General features: G+C 44.6%; 1 protein-coding gene across 2 annotated transcripts in view; it reads left to right on the top strand.

Moving 5' to 3' along the window:
- Positions 1 to 21,198, top strand: part of FAM3C (FAM3 metabolism regulating signaling molecule C) — a 438,009-nt gene that overhangs the window by 360,025 nt on the left and 56,786 nt on the right. For both annotated transcript variants that reach the window (XM_086966876.1, XM_086966871.1), the window contains exon 8: positions 19,237 to 19,321. In XM_086966876.1, the coding sequence (XP_086823002.1) occupies positions 19,237 to 19,321 (85 nt within the window). The remainder of the gene's footprint in view (positions 1 to 19,236; positions 19,322 to 21,198) is intronic.

Genomic DNA, 21,198 nt, shown 5'->3' with positions numbered 1-21,198 from the left:
GAAGACTCTGCTCAGCCAACCTCGCCCTCGCCACAGTTCCTCGTATCCGAAAAACTACTGCCGCCGGCAGATCCTTCTCCTACCTCGCCGCCAAGACCTGGAACGCTCTCCCTACCAGCCTACCCAGACCCAGGACCTGCTGGCCTTCAGAAGACTTTTGCTGCTGGGTAGAAGGTGTGGTTGGTATGTGGAGCGTGGTGGCGGAGGGGGTGGAGTGGGAGTAGAAGGTGATATGAAAGGGCCACTCCGAGGCCAGCAAAGGAGCTCGAACAGGAAGATGCCCATTGGGGTTATCATGGTCAGACTAGTATATAGGCAGGGTCACAGGAATTATACGGCAGGGGTGGTCCAATATATGCAGCAAGGACGAGTAAATTATAAGGCAAGACCAGGAAAATTATGCAGCATACGCGGAACATTTTGTGATAGTATTACTTCGTTATTTTGTAAAATTTTGTATTTGTTAACACTGTCTGGACATTGTTTTCATCTCCCTGAGTTCCATTTTAAGACTCAAAAATAGCAAAAAGCAACAGAAAGGTGACCAGTCAACCTTTACAAAGGCAACATGTTGCTGCGTTTTTAGTAACTTTTAACCCGTTTCGGCTAGAAACAATTTTGTTGTTTATTACAAACTGCAGATTATGCAGCAGATGAGACATTATATGGCAAATGTGGCAAATCATAATTATGCGAAAAACGCAGAGGCTGCAAAAATACATAATTCCATTGGCCCTATCTGTAGAGGAATATGGCAGTGCCAGAAGGCCTGGTCTGGCGGGTAGTGTTTGGATCATTTCTATGGTATGGTGGTTGTCGTTGTACGACTGCATCTGTAGATGTGACTTCAGTCTCTAAATTGCTTTCCACTTTGAGTGCTTTGCGGACCTTCTCTAATATGTTTGTAGCAGTGAGTCATGTCCTATTATAGAGAATAATGCTATCAGTGGTAGTTACTTACTAATCCAATCACACAAGCAAGTGCTTAAAAAATCACCAACACAACAACCCTGTCTTAGTACTTTCGTAGCATTCCTCTCCATCTTCAGCATCAGCCCATCTGATTCTACACACCCACCCTCCCCACAACAGTTAATAAGCATTTGCTATGTAATAGGCCTTGCAAGCTATAACACACAAACTTACTCCAAACATACATGCAGATCTTTATCTGGCATTCAGTACACAACAGACACCTTCAACTAAATTCTATAACTGTGCCAAAAACTCTAACTCATATTAACAATTAACCTCCACTGCTTGCTCTCACTTTAATTCTTGCCATTACCCCCATTTCCCAGCTTCCCTCTGCTCCACTTTTATTCCCTGGTTCTCTCCCACCTCCACTCTTCCACCGTCGCCTGCATATTTTCCACATTTCCTCATTATCCAGTATTATGGGTGTCTTTCATAGATTCACATGCCTGAATCATTCCCCGAAGTCTGAATGGGAGTCCCCGGTATATAAACAAAGTAATGTCCTATAGACATATAGAGAAATAGGCCTATATGCCTCACATTAGTAACATATCCCTGTCCTTTTGTAAACTAGAAAAGAGCCAATCAGCTGCCACCTCCCTCTAGAACCCTCCTGGAAGGAGCCTCAGTCCCTTAGATATTCTACCGCACGTTGTGCGAAGGGAGTCTCCTCTGAGCTCTGCTCAGGTTTGTTTCTTGACATCTGGTTTCCAGTTTTTTGGGATATTTTTTTCCTGTTTCTTCAGTGACTACTTGACAGTATGGCTGACACACCAAAAAAGGGTCTTTTTAGATCCTGTGGTTCTTGTGGAAAGAAAAGGCTACATATTGATGACCAGCATAAAGACTGCCTGTATTGCCTGTATCCGGATCATTCTGCTAAGGACTGCAAGGTATGTCGTACCTTTTCCACTAAAACCCTTAAGGACCGTGAAGGGCGCCTCTTAATTTGGCTCCAGAAGCTGAAGGACAGAGACCACCTTGACTCCTCTGAGGAGATTGAAGGTTCTTCAGTCTCTTCAAAATTATCTCTGAAGAGACAAAGGTTGGCTTTCCCATGCCCTACGGCTCCTCCTCAGAAGAAGACATCAAAAAAGTCTTCAGAGGTTCTGGCTAAGACAACTTCTGTTAACGGAAGTTCACACCTTCAAGAAGCCGGTTTTGATATCGTTGACGACATCATCGTCAAAGAAAACTGTGTCTGCAGCTTCTTATGTTTCTACGTCGACGGCATCGTCGTCATTATCATCGTCAACGACTACGACTCCATCGTCGATGACAGGTAAAGCTTTGTCGTCGACGATAGCCATCAAGAAGACACCGTCGACGTGGAAGAACTCGTCGACGCTGACCTCGCCTACGACCGCATCGGCGACAACCTCGTCGACGAAGCCAATATCGTCAACGTCGACTCAGTCGATGAAAGCACCGTCGACGAAGGGCTCGTCGACTAAGGCACCGTCGACGAAGGAACCATCAATGAAGACACAGTGGACGAAGGAACCGCTGACGATAGCAATATCTTTGCAGTCAACGACGATCCCGTCGACGATGACTCCACCGGCTATGTCAACTGTCGATGCTCCACCATCGACTATCATACCGTCGACGGTGATGGATTCTGGCCTACAGACAACATGCGTATGCATTAAAATCACAAAAAGGGCGCTGACACTGGCGTTAACACCACTGAGCCAAGTCCAACCAATTCCTCCAGCATGTCTCCTCCAGGAGCAAGACTCAGACGAGGGTGACATGTTCCAAATGGCGACAAGTCCTTCAGAGCTCAATGTGAAGTGTCTTGAGTTCAGTAGGGGAGGAAGATCAGGAGGAGGTATATCATCAGCCACCTACTCCTATGGTTTGCCTTCCAGCATCCTTTGTTACGGATTTGCGATACCTCATTCAGGATTATAAACAGAGGTTTCCAGAGTCTCCGTCTCCTCCACCTGCCACAGTAACTCCGTCTCCAAGACCATGGCCTCCGCCATTTAATATTCAACCAGAGAGAGTTGATGTACCACATCCTCCAACTTCTGATGATGAAGGAGAAGAGGAAGACCAGCAAGAAGAGTGAACTACAGGATATTCAATCTGTGCATGATTACTGGGATGTCTAAGTCATTCCCTCTCCTGCATCTCCAGTTCCCGCGCCCGCGGATTCACCACCAGGCTACATTGGAGGGTTCCATAATGTGGTTGAGAGGGCTGCTCAATGTTTTAAGATCGCAATGGTCTCTCAAGAACAAGACTGCTTCTTGTATGACTTCAAAGAACCTATCAAAAAAGCAGATAGGTCAATACCTATGATCGATTATCTATGGACCCAGGGGGTTAAGATCATGCAAAACCCCGCCTCTGTATCTCCAGTGATTCCTCAGTTGGACAAGAAGTATAGAGCGCCTGATATTGCACAGGCCTGTGACGGGACATCCCAAACCGGATTCGGTGGTAACACAGACGGCCCAGAAAACTCCAGGAATCATTCAGCCCCTTTATCGGCTCCTCCTGATAAGGAGGGAAGAAGATTAAACAACATTGGGAAAAGGTTTTCCTCAATGTCTGCGATGACAGTGAAGGCTGCAAATGCTATAGCGATTTTGGGATGCTATAATAGGTAATTATGGGGAAATATAGCCCCATATCTGTCAGTTACCAGATACATCCAAGGAGGAGGTGAAGAAGATTCTGCAAGAGGGTCAAGCATCGGCATCAGAAATTATAGACTGTGCGATGCATATAGCCACAACAGGGTTCCGCCAGTTGGCGGGAGCAGAAGTCTTGAGACGCTAGGGGTGGCTGAAAGCAACTTCGTTCCGCCCTGAGGTACAAACGAAGATATTGGACATGCCATATTATGGCCAGTTACTATTCGGCTCCAAAATTGATGAAGCATTACAGAATATTAAAAAGGACACGGACACTGCAAGAGCTTTGGGCACTCTCCAGTACAAGAACCAGTCTTTTCGTGGAAATAGAGGAAGAGGACAGTCTTCCTATAGAGGAAATTTCCAATACAGGTCCTCATTCTCGTCAGGCCAGAGTCGACCCCAATATCAACAGCGCAAACAACAGAATCAGCAATCTTCTTTGGCAAGTCGTTCTTTCGGGGTAAAGGACAACGAAAAAACAACGGACGTAGACAATGACATGTTTATTCACCCAGTCCAGACTTCTTTTCACTCATTAAAAATTGGAGGAAAGATTACCCACTTCCTGAAAAATTGGAAAAAGATTACCACAGACCGTTGGGTCCTTCAATTAGTGCAATTCGGCCATTCTATGGAATTCATGCAAATCCCTCCCCAAACTCATCCTCGCCCAATGCGTCACAAAAATCTATGGCTGCTTCTGCAAGAAATCTCTATTATGCTCCAGAAAGGAGCAATAGAGAAGGTACCCCCATCTCAAAGGGGAAAGGGATTTTATTCCTGCTTCTTTTTAATTCAGAAAAAAGAGAAGAAGTGGAGACCGATTTTAGACCTCCGTGCCCTCAACAAATTCCTGAAGAAGCAGTTGTTTCGCATGGTGACGATACAGGAGGTCCTTCAGCTACTGGATTTTATGACGTCCCTAGACCCTCAGGAGGCTTACTTCCTTATCCCGATTCACAAGAATCACAAACAATTCTTAAGATTTGCAGTAGCAGGCAGACACTTTCAATTTCGCACCCTGCCCATTGGGCTCAAGTCTGCACCTCGCATCTTCATGAAATGTCTTTCCCCAGTGGCGGCATACCTCAGGCAGCGCCATCACCAAGTTTTTCTATATCTGGACGACTGGCTGATCAAGGCTCCATCCTTAGAAGACGCGTCCAGGTCTTCCAACGCCTGTTTAAGGCTCTTCAATTGTTTGGGTCTCACACTTAATCAAGAAAAATCAGTCCTGCAACCTTCTCAGTGCATCAATTTCTTAGGTGCAACCCTGGGCACGCGTTCGATGAAAGCTTTCCCATCCCAAGAGAGGAAGAAAATGCTTATGGCACTAGCTGTTCTAGTGGCATCAAAGAAGGCCTTGACGGTCTTCCTTTTCAAGTCCCTTCTGCGGATGATGTCATTGTGTACCCTCCTGATTCATCACTGTCGTCTTCGGATGCGAACTCTACAAGAAGCACTCTCAAAGCAGTGGATCCAATGCACAGGGTCTTTCGATGACCTCATAAAAGTAACTCCCCAGATTGTCAAAGCCCTGCAATGGTGGATGTCATCTCGAAACCTTTCTCTAGGCTTGACATTCCTACTTCCAGCTGCTCCTCATATTATCACAACAGATGCCTCCTTGGACGGTTCGGGAGCTTTTCTGCAAGAACTGCGGATAAGCAGGAAGTGTTCTCCCTTGGAGAGAGGACTTCATATCAATCTCCTCGAACTGCGAGCAGTCTTCCTGGCCCTTCAGCCTTTTCTTCCAAGAATCAAGAATTCCCTTGTGCTCATTCGGACAGACAACACCACGACAATGCACTACCTCAACAAACAGGCAGGGTGGCGTTCACTAACACTCTCGCGAGTCGCAGAGGATCTGGAACTGGCTAATCACAAACAAGGTATCTCTTTGGGCGGAGTACATCCCAGGCATGGACCATGTACTCACCGACTCATTAATCAGACAGAAGACAACATCGCACGAGTGGGGACTGGATCAGGAGATCCTCAACCAAATCTTCTCGCGATGGGGCACTCCACAGATCAACCTATTCGCCACAAGATCCAACGCAAAATGCCCACACTTTGCAAGTTGGCATCCCCAGTCAGGGTCTCTAGGGAATGCATTTTTGATTGCATGGTGCAACGTCTTTGCGTACGCCTTTCCGCCATTCCCGATGCTTCCCAGAGTCCTCAGGAAACTGAAAGCGGAGCTCTGTACTCTCATTTTAATAGCCCCAACTTTGCCACAGCAACATTGGTTCACGGAACTCCACCGCTTATCTCTGCAGCCACCGATCCGCCTGAAACAGTGTCCATCTCGGCTCACAATGAACAACAAACAAGTTCAACATCCGAATCTGGCATCTCTCAGGTTAGCCGCCTGGCTCCTGAGTTCAGAGATCTTCAGAATTTGAATATTCCACCTGATTGTAGAGCCATCTTAGCACGAGCAGATAACACTAATAAAACATACTCTTTGAAATGAAAGAGGTTTTGCGTCTGGTGTAAAAAATCGAGGAATACACCCTTTCTCCATATCCGGAGCAAGTTTTACCTTATCTTCTCCACTTGGCAAAGTCAGGCCTTGCTCACTCCTCGATCAGAGTCCACTTGGCTGCAATATCCAGTTACAAGAGATCTTCAGCGGGTCCTTCTCTCTGGTCTCACAGACTGATCAAGCAATTTTTAAAAGGATTATACAAGACTTTCCCTCCGGTGAAAATGTTGCCTCCTGCCTGGCACCTTAATACAGTCCTAAATCCGCGCATGAAGCATCCCTTTGAACCAGTGCACAGGACTGACCTGAAATATCTATCTTGGAAGACCTCTCTCCTACTTGCGCTCACATCCGCGAGGCGGGTGAACGAGCTACAAGCTTTCTCGGTTCAAGATACTTTTCTGCAATTTAAACAAGACAGAGTGATTTTACGGACAAATCCTAAGTTTATTCCAAAAGTCCCATCGGATTTCCATCTGATTGAGCCTGTGGTTTTGCGTTCCTTCTTTCCAAATCCCAGTACTGCAGCGGAAAGTTCGTTGCATTCATTGGATCTCAAGCGGTGCTTAAAATTCTATATCGACAGGAGAAAGGCTTTCAGAAAGTCAAATCAGCTATTTTTGGCTTACAGCACGCCCAGGAAAGGTCTTCCGCTCACTAAACTGAGCATTTCCAGCTGAATCTCTGCAGCTATTTCTTTTTGTCATGAACAAGCAGGACATCCCCTGCACTCTAAAGTACGAGCTCATTCTACTAGGGCAGAGGTCTTCAAACTTTTTGATGCCGAGACCCCCTTGTAAAACCTTTTTAGGCATAAGGACCCCCTTCCAACAAAAGTTTCTAGAAACTGGTACTCATCATCAACAACCATAAATGCGCCTGTTAGACTTCATCATACCCATCCATCCATCATTCATCCACCCACACTTTCTCACATCCATCCATCCATCCTTCATCCATCCACTCTTTCATCCTTCCATCCATCCTTCATCCATCCATCCACCCTTTCATCCTTCCATCCATCCATCCATCCATCCATCCATCCATCCATCCATCCATCCATCCATCCATCCATCCATCAATTATCCACCCACCTTTTCACACATCCATCATTCATCCATGCAACCTTTTATTTATCCATTCATACATCCATCCACCCTTTCATCCTTCCATCCATACATCCATCCATACATCCATCCTTCATCGATCCAACCTTTCATCCTTCCACCCATCCATCCTTCATCCATTCACCCTTCATCCATACATCCATCCTTCATTCACCCACCCTTTCATCCATCCATCCATCATCCACCCACCCTTTCATCCACCCACCTTTTCATCCACCCACCTTTTCTCACATCATCCATGCAACCTTTTATCCATCCATCCATACATCCATCCTTCATCCATCTACCTTTTCATCCTTCCTTTCATCCTTCCTTCCATCCATACATACATCCTTCATCTATCCACCCTTTCATCCATTCACCCATTATTCAGACACCCACTTTTTCCACACATCCATCATTCATCCATGCAACCTTTCATCCTTCCATCCATCCTTCATCCATCCACCCTTTCATCCATCCACTCATCATTCATCCACCCACCTTTTCACATATCCATCCATCCTTCATCCACCCTTTCATCCTTACATCCATACATTCATCCTTCATCCATCCACCATTTCATCCTTCCATACACCCATCATTCATCCACCCACCTTTTCACACATCCATCCATCATGATCCATGAAACCTTTTATCCATCCACACATCCAACCTTCATCCATCCACCCTTTCATCCATTCATCCACCCACCTTTTCTGTGCCCCTCTCATAGGGGGGGGGGAGCGGGGAAGGGGGGTCAGTATCTCTCTGCGTCTTCTACTTCCTCTCTCATGGTAGAGCATCTCTGTGCCTCCCTGCTGGGGGCGGGGGGGGGCGGTCAGGCTGTAACATCTCTCCTGAAGAACACTCTCTCGGGCACATTTCTCCCACACAGGCGCCAGGTATGAGGGTTCGTGCTTTGTGCTTTACAGCCTCCTCCCCCCAGCCACCCTCACCTGCCCCCATCCCTTCCCCATCTCTTGTATGTGGCTCACAAAGCCGCACAGAGTACTTCACAGGTCTTTAAAAGACCTTTTACTTGTTAATGAGGCTTTGCTGTTTTTCACCCCTCGGCGTGAATTAGGCCTCCACCGTGAGCACCCTCAATCAGCCCAACGCCACTAAGGCAAACTGACAATCTGCGACCCCCTTCCCAGGACTCCACGACCCCCCTGGGGGTCGCGCCCCACAGATTGAAGACCCCTGTACTAGGGCGATGTCCACATCCATGGCACTTTTCGCAGGTGTGCCTGTCATTGACATTTGCAGAGCGGCATCATGGATGTCGCCACATACCTTCACTAGGCATTACTGCCTGGACACGGAGATTATGAAGGGTGCTGCGGTGGGACAAGCAATGCTTCATCATCTATTTCACTAGAGGTGAGCCTTCTTACATCCCTCCATCCTTTTCATGTACGCATATTTCTCTGTTGTGTAATGTGATGGTATTGTTTGCAATTATATGCTTCTGTTAGTCGCTTGATATGTTTTTATCTAATGACTTGCATATACTGTACCATCCGAAATGTGCTTTATGCATTGCTGGCTACTCTGATTCAGGCATGTGAATCTATGAAAGACACCCATAATACTGGATAAGAAATGCGTTACTTACCTGGAACTGCAGTTATCCAGTATTTGTGTCTTTCATAGATTCACATGCAACCCTCGCGCCTCCCCTGGAAGGGCTCACCTAACTCTCTCAGTGATACGGCTACTTATCTTTATGCGTACGAAAATCTGAGGGACTGAGACTCCTTCCAGGAGGGTTCTAGAGGGAGGTGGCAGCTGATTGGCTCTTTTCTTGAGTTTGGTCCTTTTTACAAAAGGACAGGGATATGTTACTAATGTGAGGCCTATAGGCCTATTTCTCTATATGTGTATAGGACATTACTTTGTTTATATACCGGGGACTCCCATTCAGACGACGGGGAATGATTCAGGCATGTGAATCTATGAAAGACACCAATACTGGATAACTGCAGTTACAGTTAAGTAACACATTTCTTCTCGCACCTCGGTCTCTGCCTTCTACTTCTAAATATTTCATAACTGCTTCTTTGTCTCCCAGTTCCATTGTCCTCTCTTCCTCCTCGTCCTCCTTCTGTCACCCTCCCAGGTCCACGTCCTACAGGGTCTCTCCATCATCTCCCACCTTTCTCTTACCTTCGCCTCTCCACTCCCTCCCCCTCTAGCTCCACCTGTTTCCTTAAAGATTTCACCTTTCTTCTATTATTTTGCCCCCACCTTCTGCAATCGCTCCACCATCACCCTTCCCTTTTCCCTCTCATATCTAGTGCTTATTCCCTCACCACTAAGTGCTCCATCCCTCTTCTCTTCCCTATACAATTAGCATAATTTCACTCAATGCTACACACTTCGACACCACACAATTCAACTCTTCACATTTCCATTCCACACTACATAATTCAACAGAAAATCACATAATTCAACTCAACACAATTACACATCACACCACATACATTCAATCCATACCACAGAATTCCACATCATGCTACAAAAAACAGCACACCACATAATTAAACTACTCTACATACCACTCCCGAACACAAAATACCAAATAATTTCACTCCATAATGCACAATGCCACTCCACATAATTCCAGTGCACTCAATACCACATCTTTACTATCCAAAAAAAACACTGCACACCATAACGCATTCCACTACACTAATCCACTCCACACCACACAATTCTACCCCATAGAATTCCACAACTAACAATACCAATTCAACCCACACAATTCCAGTCCACACCACCTACATCCACTACACTCCAAAGCACATGGGTAAAACCTATTATCATTTACAACGCCAATAGCTCTAACTCTCACAATTGCGAGACCTATTGCATTGCAAATGCTTGTTTTTTTAATTTGTTAATCTGAAATGGATTGGTAAATAAATTAAATTAAAGTAGTGTGAATGCGTTTTATTAAGGGACAGGGGACCAGCTGCATTTCGCTGCCATGCCCTCCCAACAAAATATTTTCTTTTTTTCAAAAAGAAGGACCGTAGGGTTAAAGAAGGAGTTTGAATGAGGGCAGAAGAAAGCAAAAGGAAAGTTGGGAGGAGGGAATAGCAGCACACGAGGGAGAGAGCAACACTGATTGTGGGGGTGGGGAGAAACAGACGAGAGAGAGAGCAACACAGAGAAGCGGGGTGAGAAGCATATGCGGGGAGAGCTGGAAAACACATATGCACTCTTGGAGTGCCTAATCAAAAAGAAACAAGTTGTTGCCAAAAGGTAAGTAGCAGAAGACTACAAGACGGCCATTAAAACAGTGTAATGAATCTGTGCTTTAGGGGAGGGACTAACAAAAGAAGAGAAAGGCAAGACATTGAATAGAAGCAAGTGAATGAGGGACAGTCAATCCAACTAATGGTAGTTCACGTGCGAGGTGTAAGCCCATTGTAAATTCACAATAGATAATTTCCAACCAGACAGGTTATAGGTATTATCTAACAATGGGTACTGAAAGCTGTTAAGATGCTTCAATCGGTGGCCATTTTGTCTTTAATAGAAATGTCATTTCAAAATGACTGGGTCAGCATGAATGCACATGCATTGTGATGAATACATTGTGACACACTGGCGCTATTTTGGCATTTTGATAAAAAGCATTGGCAAAGGCAGTACTCAGAATTTTAGAGTGGAGACGTATTGGTTTTGCCATTGCTTGTTTTTATCATGCTGTTTACTAAGAGGTGTAGTGAACTGTTTTTTTTTTCTTCGCGAAGTGCATGTTTTTTAGGTCTCGCTGAGCCAGCGCATGCGATGCACTGCGAAAACCTTAGTGAGTAGCTTTTGAAAGTGCTACCACAGGCTTTTTCCTGGCCTCAAGCTTACACGCACATGCACTCGCGCAGCCGCCATGTGGTTTTCTGTCAAGCCTCATTTAGCCTTGCGTGCCTCTCTTCGCGCTACAGTTCCCTCCCCCACCACAGATCGCGTCACTCTGCTGGCCTCCACTCCCCACCTGCCTCTCTATACTGAGTGCGAGGCGCGCACGCTTGTTTTTCCTGGCAACTTTCTTTGTGCTTCTTTAGTCAACTTTTTTTTATCTCTCTGTAACGTTTTTCTGTTTCGTTCCCCTGATCAGTGCTAGCATTATGCCTGACCATACTTTTTGTCGCTTTATACATAGTTTGTAAATATCTGACATCACTATTCGGTAACCGTTTTCACATAAAAAGTCCAGTAATGTAAAGCTTCTATTTGTTGTGTTTTTTCAGCCCTAAGTTCCTTTACCTTTTCCCACATGTTTTTCTTTCTTGCCCCTTGCATCTTCCAGTAACTCTTGTCGTCCTTACTTTAAAATGTCCCCCTTTCTCTATCACCCTCAGTGTGTGTGTGTGTGTGTGTGTCTGTCCCTCGCCTCCCCGCGCTGTCAGTCCAGCTGTCTCCCGTACTTTCTCGTCTCTCTTGAACCATTTCATCATTTGACTTCTCCATGTGTGTCTCTTCAGTACGTGTTCACCCTCCCCGGACCTCATTCTCTCGTTCTCACTCCTAGTTTTTCCCAGTACTGAGGTCGGCTTGTGTTTTGTCCCTTTATTGCAGCAATGTTTCTTTGCTTTGATCCAACCCTTGCCTCCTTGTCTTCCCTCACTGTGTGTTTTATTGCACACTTCTATTACTTGATGATGCACTCTAATTGTCGTTATTCCTCATTCACTGTGCCAAGCCTGACTTCCTGAGTGAATGTGGGTAAGATAGCTCAGTGGGATACTGCATCTGCTGCTGCGTTGCACAGAGTCAGGTCATCAGCGCCTCATTTCCACAGATACATACTGTTACTGTCACAGAGGCCAGACTCCAGAGTAAATGTTGCTAAGATAGTTCAGTGGGATAGTGCACCTGCTGCCTGCTACTTCCACAGTTTCAAGTCATCAAGGCATGTCTGCGAACGCACAGCTACTGGGCCTATTCCAGAGGCCCGACTTCAGAGTCCATGTTGGTAAGATATCTCAGTGGGATACTGCATCTGCTGCTGAGTTGCACAGATTCAAGACATCAGCGCCTCGTTTCTGTGGACACACAGCTACTGTTACTGTCACAGAGGCCAGACTCCAGAGTAAATGTTGCTAAGATAGTTCAGTGGGATAGTGCTCCTGCTACCTGCTTCTGCGTTACACAGTCTCAAGTAATCAGCGCTTTTCCGCAGACACACATCTACTAAGCCTGTCTCAAAGACCATACCTTTGAGTGAGTATTGGTGATAGCTCAGTGGGATAGTCTCTATGTTGCTGCGTTTTTCAGGTTATATTTATCTGCAGCAATATTCCCCTGACTCGGAACTACCTGGTCTGTCTAAGAGGCCAGATTTCTGAGTGAAAGCTGGTGAGATAGCTCTGTGCGTTCATGTACCTGCACTTGGGGTCTAAATGTAGCCCTTATTCACCTCTCCAGTCCTGGGGTGTGCATCTTCTTTAGGTACATTTTCTTCGCATGCATCAGGGGTGATTACATCTTTGCTGCGCTCCTGCACAGGCCCTGTTTTTAGAAGGCAGAGTGAACAGGACGACACGTCAGTCCTGTCCATGTGACTTGGTCTGTGTCCTTTTTTAGTTGTTTGCCTTCCACCACCGGTGCACTTTTGCCCAATAAAAAGCGTCACTATTTTCAAGTTTTAGAGATGGATTTCCAGAGTAAAGTGACGAGGAGTTCACACTTTTTGTACACAACTTTAACGCTGGTTTTGTTAATACTGGTAATAAAATCCCCAGAGAGGGGGCATGTTGTAGGGCTCCTGTGTCTACTGTGTCTCAATTATAACCAGCATTGGCATAGCCAATAGGTCTCGCCTTTGGGACATTGTAAGATTGTAGCCATGCAACAGTTGATGTTGTTGCAGCAAGGATATTGTGCTGGATAACTAAACACATAAGGTCCCAAAGATGAGACCTATTGTCGATGCCATGGCTTGTTTTAATGATGTACCCTATTCACTTGCTGTGAACCCATTCTGAGCTGCCCATGTACTTTGGTCAGGCACAGAGGGTTGGTCGCTGGGCCTGATTGGCTTAATTTGCTAATTTTTGCCAAATTTCATGCAGTCATCAAACAGGGCAAAAGCTAATAGTGAATGAAACTTTTATCACCCCTCATTTATCTTTCCCCCCCACCGTTTTACAGTTCGGCTTAAAACTTTATATAAACAGAAAGCAAAATCTGTCAAACTTCTGCTGAATTTCATGCTTATTCATCAAACTGTGCCAAATTTATCAGCAATTGTACACTATTTTGACACCCAATTTAAATCTGCCCCCAGCGTTGGTAGACCTGCATGAAACTGAGAAAACCAAAAGGAGGCTAAACATGCTAAGTCTCTGCCAGATTTTTTGCAGAGCTATCAACCTGATCGAAAGTTATTAGTTAATAAAAAACAATTTGAGTACTCCCTCTTAAGCTAAGTTTACCATCCCTCCCCCACATTGGATCGACCCAAAACCTGAAATACCTTTAATCCAGTAAGTTGCTAGGTACCTGCACATTTGATGATAAGCAGATTAAGGATTCTTTTTTGCAATCCCTTTAACTTTAAAAAAAAATACCCCCATGCCCAAATAGGTCGATACAAAACGTGACAAGCCAACAGAAAACTAGTTATTCCAAACTTCTGCCAACTTGTATGCAGGTTTATCACACTATGGTAGTGCTACTAGAAAATTAACACTTTTTTTGACAAACCCCCCTCCTTTTTATTTTAACTGAGCCCTCCCTTGACGGCTCTTGACATTTTCAAGTTTGTGTAGGCAAAACAAGCTAGTCTGACAGAATTTGTGCTTCCCTCCCCCCTTAATTGGATTACCACAAAATCTGACATACCTACAATGGGTGTATCTGCAACCCATATTTGATGCAGGCTCATCAAACTGTGCCAAAGTTATAAGTAAATTAAAATGTTGCCACAAAACATGATACACCAGTTATAAAAGCCAATCTTTATAAGTTTCTGCCAGATTCTGTATAGATTCATCACAGTGTGGAAGTCTTTATCAAATTAAAGCTCTTCTGCCCCTGCCATTTTAATGCCCTCCCTCTTAGAATGGATCAACGCACATTTGTAACTACTAACATACTAAGTGTCCGCTAAATTTTATTCATATTCATCCAACTGTGCAAAAGTTAGAAGCAAATCAACAAATGGATTTTCAACTGACAAGATATTCATAAGTTTAGCCTGTCCATATCTCAAAAACTATTAAATGGTTTTACAAAAAACCTCAAAACAATGCTGTAATTAAGGTCCTTTTTAGGTCTCGCCTGCCAATGCGCTTGCGCATTGCTGGCGAGAGATATAGAGGGACACCAGAAAATCCTACCAAGAGGGCTTTGGAATGCGGATTATGGCCAGTGCATGTGCGAAGGGCGCGTGCTCGCCATTTGCTTCCCCGTCTCTAAGCCCCAACCCCCCCCCAAATGGACTTGAAAGGAGCAATGCCGAGAGCTCGTCCTCACTGTCACTTTCCAGCAAAGTTCTTTCACGTTAAACTTTACTTTCTTTTTACCAACTTTTGTCTCCCGGCCACCCCTGCAATTATTTCCCATTGAACTTTCGCCTTTCATTTCTTTCATATCTGCATTCTCAGTTCATCTGTTTTCTTTCTGAATATATTTGTAATTTTTTTCTTCACTCATTCATGCCACCATTTATAACCGTTCAAATTTCCTCATTCCCATCCTTGCTTCACCCTTTCCTCTCTACCTTGATACCGCACTTCTTTCTCTTATCCTTTACCTTACGTTCATCATTCCACCTTTCTTCCTTCCCCCTCCCATCCCTACTGTCTTCTTTCTTTTCTTGCTATCCTTTTCCATCTTTCCTCTTTTGCCCCCTCCTCTTTTCTTCCTTCCTTCCAGTCCATCACCACTTTCTTACTTTAATCATCACTTCTTTTCCTCACTTCATTTTCTCTTCATGTGGCTATTAATGTTTTGTTATTTTCTCTTCTGTTTTACACTCCCTCAGTCCTCATCCCCTTCTTCCTCTGTTACCCCAGCATATATTCAATCGTTCCTCTTTCAGTCTTCCTGCTGGGGCAGCGAAACGTACCGGAAAGGCAAGCATAAAAAAACACAGGTGGCTCCATTTTACCGCAGCTCTGTGCGTTAATGATAGGCTAGGGAAGTGAATGAAATGGCAGGGTGTGAACTTCTATTCACAAGCTATCAATCAATCTGACTCGGAGTGCGGGATCCCCTTCTAGACAAATAATAACCCTCCTCCCCCCCCAGAGATATCGATCCCTGTGTGGGGGCACTTCACGGGCGGCACACCTGGGTGGGGTTGGGGACCAACAGGCCCATGTGTCTCGTCGTAAAGTGACCTTCAGAATGCAGCCTATAGGACGCGAGATACCCCGGGCCGTTTTTCCAGCTTCCACTGGAAGCATGTTCATACGCCATTTCCGGCCTCTGTTATCTTGTAGGTTCCAGTGCCCACTTGTCAACCTGCTTGTATTCAGGGCTTTAAGTGGGCAGGGTCTCACAGAACTCCACCTTCCAACTCCACCCTCCAACTCTGCCCTCCAACTCTGCCCTCCAACTCCGCCCTCCAACTCCGCCCTCCATCACTCGGGGGCACCTGCACATCACTCGGGGGCACCTGCACATCACTCGGGGACACCACCACAGCACTATCCTTGCTTGCTACCAACAAGCATTGCCAGAGCCAATAGGACTGCCAGTGTAAGCTATTGGCTTTGTGAATAACAATGCTATTAATTTATATATTTTCAAAGCCAACACATATTTAAAAAAGTGTCAAAAAGCTCACACTTGCCTAATGCGAGACCTATTGCATTGCGAAAGGTTGTTTGATGTTACGTTTGGTATAAATCCGTTCAGCAGTTCTTGCTGTAGCTGTGAGCAAAATTTCCTATGGGAGCTTAAGTAAGAAAATACATGTTTTTGACAAAAGCGCATGGAAATTAGCTTGATGTACCCGAGCTGCATATGCTAAGCACAAAAAGAAACTTCTATAGAGACCAAAGTTATAACCAAATCAATAAATTTTCAATTTAAAGTGCAGCTGAGCCATAACTACACAGTACAGATTAATCTTTCTGCTAAATTTAGTTTAATTCTGTTCAGCTATTTTGACTTTCAAATTGTCTAAAATTCCTAAAGGAAATTTCATACAGAACATTTGTTTTGGGACCCGAGTCTTTTTTCAGCCCCGCTTTAAACTTTCCAGGAAGGAACTGAGATGGATGAACCTTTTGTTTGGAAAGTTTAGTAAAGATTCATTGAACACTACCAACCTGCCACAGATCATCACCCCAAATTTACTTTGTTGTTTTCTTTTTTCTTTCTTCAGGATTGACTATCCTCCTTTAAAGAGGCCAACACTTTCATAACTATCCGAGCACCTCTTTAAATGTGAATTTGAAAAAAAAACCAGATTAACAGATTTACACCAAATAATGACAGCACGCTTTCTGAGAAAAGTTTTAAGTATCTGCAATATTTAATGTAATTCCATTTAGCGTTTTTTTTTCCTGTATCACCTCTGAAACTTTCCTACGTGAATTAACTTAGGCAATCAGTTTTTTGGGAACCCCCTTTCTAAGCCCTGGCTTGACGCATCAACCAATACCTTGTCTGCAAGAATCTGAGGAGTATAAAATGTATTTTTGGAAAGTTTCATGCAGATTCCTCAAACTGTGTCAGTTATTATCAAAATAATGAACCCCATCCCCTGGGGCATTTCGTTAATAGGGGAGGGGTTCCAGGGCACCCCTCCCTAAGCCTTCTAGAGGCCCCTAAGCACTTGCATTCCTGGGGGCAGTTTATTATTAAGGAGAGGGGGGTCATGCGGCTCCCCTCCTCAAACCTGCAGTAGGCCTCTTAAAACCCATCCCCCAGGCCGGTTTATTATTTGTGGAGGGAGGCTTTGCAATTTTCAATAAGATTGGCTCGGTGTAAAAAATGTAAGTTGAGTGTCGAAAAATTGTTTTTCCCACTACCAAAAGAAAAAACAAAATGGGAAAATAATTGCCCGTTAAAAAACAAATTGGCAACAGTTGCCAAAATAATTGTTCCATTAAAAAATAACACAGAAAGGGTACATGCTAGCAGTTGTTTCACCACCAACACGATCATCGTACTGCACATCTGCCAAAGAAGATATTCTCACACATGCACCACTTAAGATAACACTGTACTCGCATTATAGATAAATTTGCGTGGCACAGCATAAAGACTGTACTGACTGCTGTCATTGCCCATCGGTAGAAAGGGCTGGTGGCTCTTGCAGAAGCCAGGCAGTGGCCAAAACAAAACACTGTATTCCCACAGGAAAAGCAGAAACACACAACAGAAGCTCAGTCATTTGCTTATGACCACGCACACATCTCACTCCGTACACTGGGTTTGGATGCGGCAGCGATCTTAGGAGTTGGGATTCCACAGGGTTCTGCTGCCTTGCACTTGCCATGCTGCTGGCACATGTGGCATGATCCTCTATTGCAGTTTTCTCTTTTTTCAGAGCTGACTGTTGGTACTTGTGGTGCCACAGGAAGGCGTGCTATGAGAAATGGCCTGTATCATTGCTAATTTATTTTGGGAAAGTGAGCAAAAGCAATGCACCTCCAACACTACTCATTTGGGATCTATTTAGGTGCAGAGTAGGTAATCGAAGTGCAGTCAATGGTAACTAGGCTCCAACTGTGATACCTTGGATATTTTAATTATGGTTTTCAGTGGCCATCTTACTATTGTCCCAAACTACGCACTAAGTGCACGCCTTTAGCGTTTGACCCTCAAGACGGCGAGGGAGATCAGTTCACTGTTACATAGGGAGGTGGTTTGAATGCAAAACTCTATAATAACACACAATGGTTCAGTCAGTGTTTTTTCCTTTTAAAGGGGTACATTATTAATTCATCCAAAACTAAATGCCTACATACAGTTCCAAATGTAGACAATAAAGAGATTTCGCAAGCCCGTCCTCATCTAACTATCTTTATAGAAGCATGTCTTACCTAAAGATTTCTCTGTCTATTATATTTTATTTCTTTGTGACTCATTGTATCCTGGTGATCCAGATTTCTGAGCTGACTGTTGTTTCCTTCATCTTCAAGTGTGTGTGTGTGTGTGTGTGTATATATATATATATATATATATATATATATATATATAATATATCCTACTAAGGTAGAGCCTTCTTTAACACATTTATTTGAAGAATGTACTTGAGCTACCAAGCTTAAAACCACGCTAAAACGTGCCACTCTTCCCTTTTTGGGGCATGTAACAGTTACTACTTGCTGATGGGGCTTCTGCGGAATTGCTTCTCTAATAATTATTTTCATCATGGGGACACTGTTTAACTTCACAAAGCACTTGCCCAGTGATGCCAACCGACATTAAGTAAAATGCTGCTAAGCTAGACATTGTGCCCATCATGAACTTCTTACCTGAGTGCTTAAAGCAATTCAGCCTGCCACCGCTACTCCCATCCCTCAGGTACTCACTAATTTTAATAATCTTTCTGGTTCTTCGCAATCCCAATATGCTCTTGCGTCTTCATTTTTTGTTCTTTGACTTGCACAGTAGCCTCTGATGAAATTCCTTCCCCAGTAGCTCTGACCAGCCTTCTTTTTCCCTTATTTCAAGCACACCCTTGACCTAGAACCCACCTTCCCTACCAACACAAGACTACACTAGACTTCACACTAGTACAGTCCCTCGTGTCGTACGTGTACAATTGTAAATATGCAATTATTCTCCACTTGTTTTACCTTTTTTTTTAGAAGCCCCCTCACTCATTGTCCTGATTCATTAACTTTCTATATCAAATAATCCCTTCAAAATCTCATGTAGGTTATGTTGCTTTGTTAAGCATTTCTGTTAAAAATGCTTAAAACATTAATTTGTACTTACTTTGTCTTAAACATGAGCACTCTTCTAGACAGTTTTGTGATCTGCTGTGTATTTAAACACTGTGTTTGATACATGTACTTCCTCCATACAGATGTATCGCCCTTCATTGAATATTTGAAGACCATAAAGGAAGGAACTGCTGTCTTAATGGCAACGTACGATGATGGTGCCACAAAGTGAGTACATATTGTTTCACCCATTCACCTTTATACAGTCACTCGATGACGCAATACCCAATGATATACATGATTTGTTTCATACAGGATCATTACTTTAACGGATGTACATTTTGCTCACTGTGCATTTCTAATCTCCTTGTATCCGCAGGCACAAAAAACTCTTAAATAAGGTCTATCTGTACAATGCTTTCCACATATCCCAACCTCAATTTCAAGCCTATGATGCCCCTCAGAACCATATTTTGTTTTTAATGTTCAATACAAACATTAGATACTAGTATTCTACTTTCTGACTGACGTACTTATAAAGCGCTAGATTGCTGAGGCGTCTTGGCGCTAATGTGAGTTGGCACCACTGCACAGGCTCGCCGATCTACGTGCTTAGGGAAAAGCCAGGTCTTGACCAATTTCCTGAAAAGAGACCTATTGGACTGTAGTCTGATATTAGTCGGGAGGATGTTCCACAGCTTGGCTGCTTGGTGGGAGAGGCTCTTGACTCCCCATCAAAATTTTTAGGTCTCGTGGCGATTACCGCGCGAAAGCGCGGTCTCGCCAGAGACCTATAGTCACCGGCTCAGCTTCCCAGGAGACAAGAGATGGCCACACGCATAAATGGGATCGGAGCGGGCTGCGCGTGTGCACATATCCTGTTTCCTGGAAAGCTCTAACACACACAGCCACACCTCCCCATGCTTACGCATGCGCACACACACGAGCGCACACACAGAGACACACACACGGGCGCACATGCACGCACACATACAGAGACACCCCCCCCCGCGCCGCACACATACACACACACGCGCGCACCGAGACCCCCCTACCCCCTACAGGACCTGGCCAACGCATTGTGCCAATGCTCGAGCCGGGCACGGCTTCATGGCGGTACCTTTACCTGGAAGTAACGGGCTCCTGGGCCAAGTCGTGTTAGGGTCGCAGGCTTGCTTGCAGGTCATTCCGGCTTGTGTTGAAAAAGCGGAGGCCAAGATATTGTGGTTTGTTCTTAACTGATGTCGCAATCAGACAACAGACTCATATCAAGGCTACAGAAGCTGATACTTTTAAAAAGGACTGACAGTCAAATTTATTAAGAGTTCTTAGACATAATAGGGGGATTCAGAGATTGGACCATGTTGATTAAGGAGTCTGCGTGTAAAGTGCAGAAAGATAATGAGAGGCGGCCGCGATAGCAGCGCCGTAGGTGCAAGACAATCAGGTAGTCGTGGGCGCAGTGTTTACATCTCCCAGGGGCACAATAGAATTAAGTGCAGCTACAAAACAACCCGTCAAGCAGGGGAATACTGTTGGAAAAAGAGTCAGACACTGCATTTGGCCCGTTTAGATGACAGATCAGGACACCGAGACCAGAAAACCAAGCCTTGGCCAAGTCAATGGCTCTTGCCTTATTAACCTACGGGTTTTGCCAATGTTTTTTTACCGATGCTGTGTAGCATTGACAAAAGCAACATGCTTCTGCTGATGCAGCGCAGCATGAGCAAACTAAAAGAAAAAGGCACACTGACACAGACGTGTCATTCCCTAGGCGTGCGCGCATGTGTGTGCCTACAGAATGACGCAGTGGACATATTCATTTTATTTTTTATTGCTCCTAGATGGGGGACGCCACTTGGATGAGTAAATAAAAAAAAAATTGCACTAAAGCACATTTCTTAAAACCGAGCTAATAGGAGCTTTCAGGTGCTCGATAAAAGTTAAAAAGTAAATAAAATCATTTGAAGGACCGCATGGCTTGGAATACCGCAACGGATCGGATGAGGGGAAGAAACCTGGAGTGAGTGGTGACAAATAGCGCATGAGGGAGAGAGCAACATAAGGTTAGGGGGCAGCACACAAGGGAGAGAACACAGGGCTTG

Source organism: Lissotriton vulgaris, chromosome 1_1, assembly GCF_964263255.1.
Source record: "Lissotriton vulgaris chromosome 1_1, aLisVul1.2, whole genome shotgun sequence".
Taxonomy (NCBI): domain Eukaryota; kingdom Metazoa; phylum Chordata; class Amphibia; order Caudata; family Salamandridae; genus Lissotriton; species Lissotriton vulgaris.
This window is presented reverse-complemented; position numbering and strand designations above follow the sequence as displayed.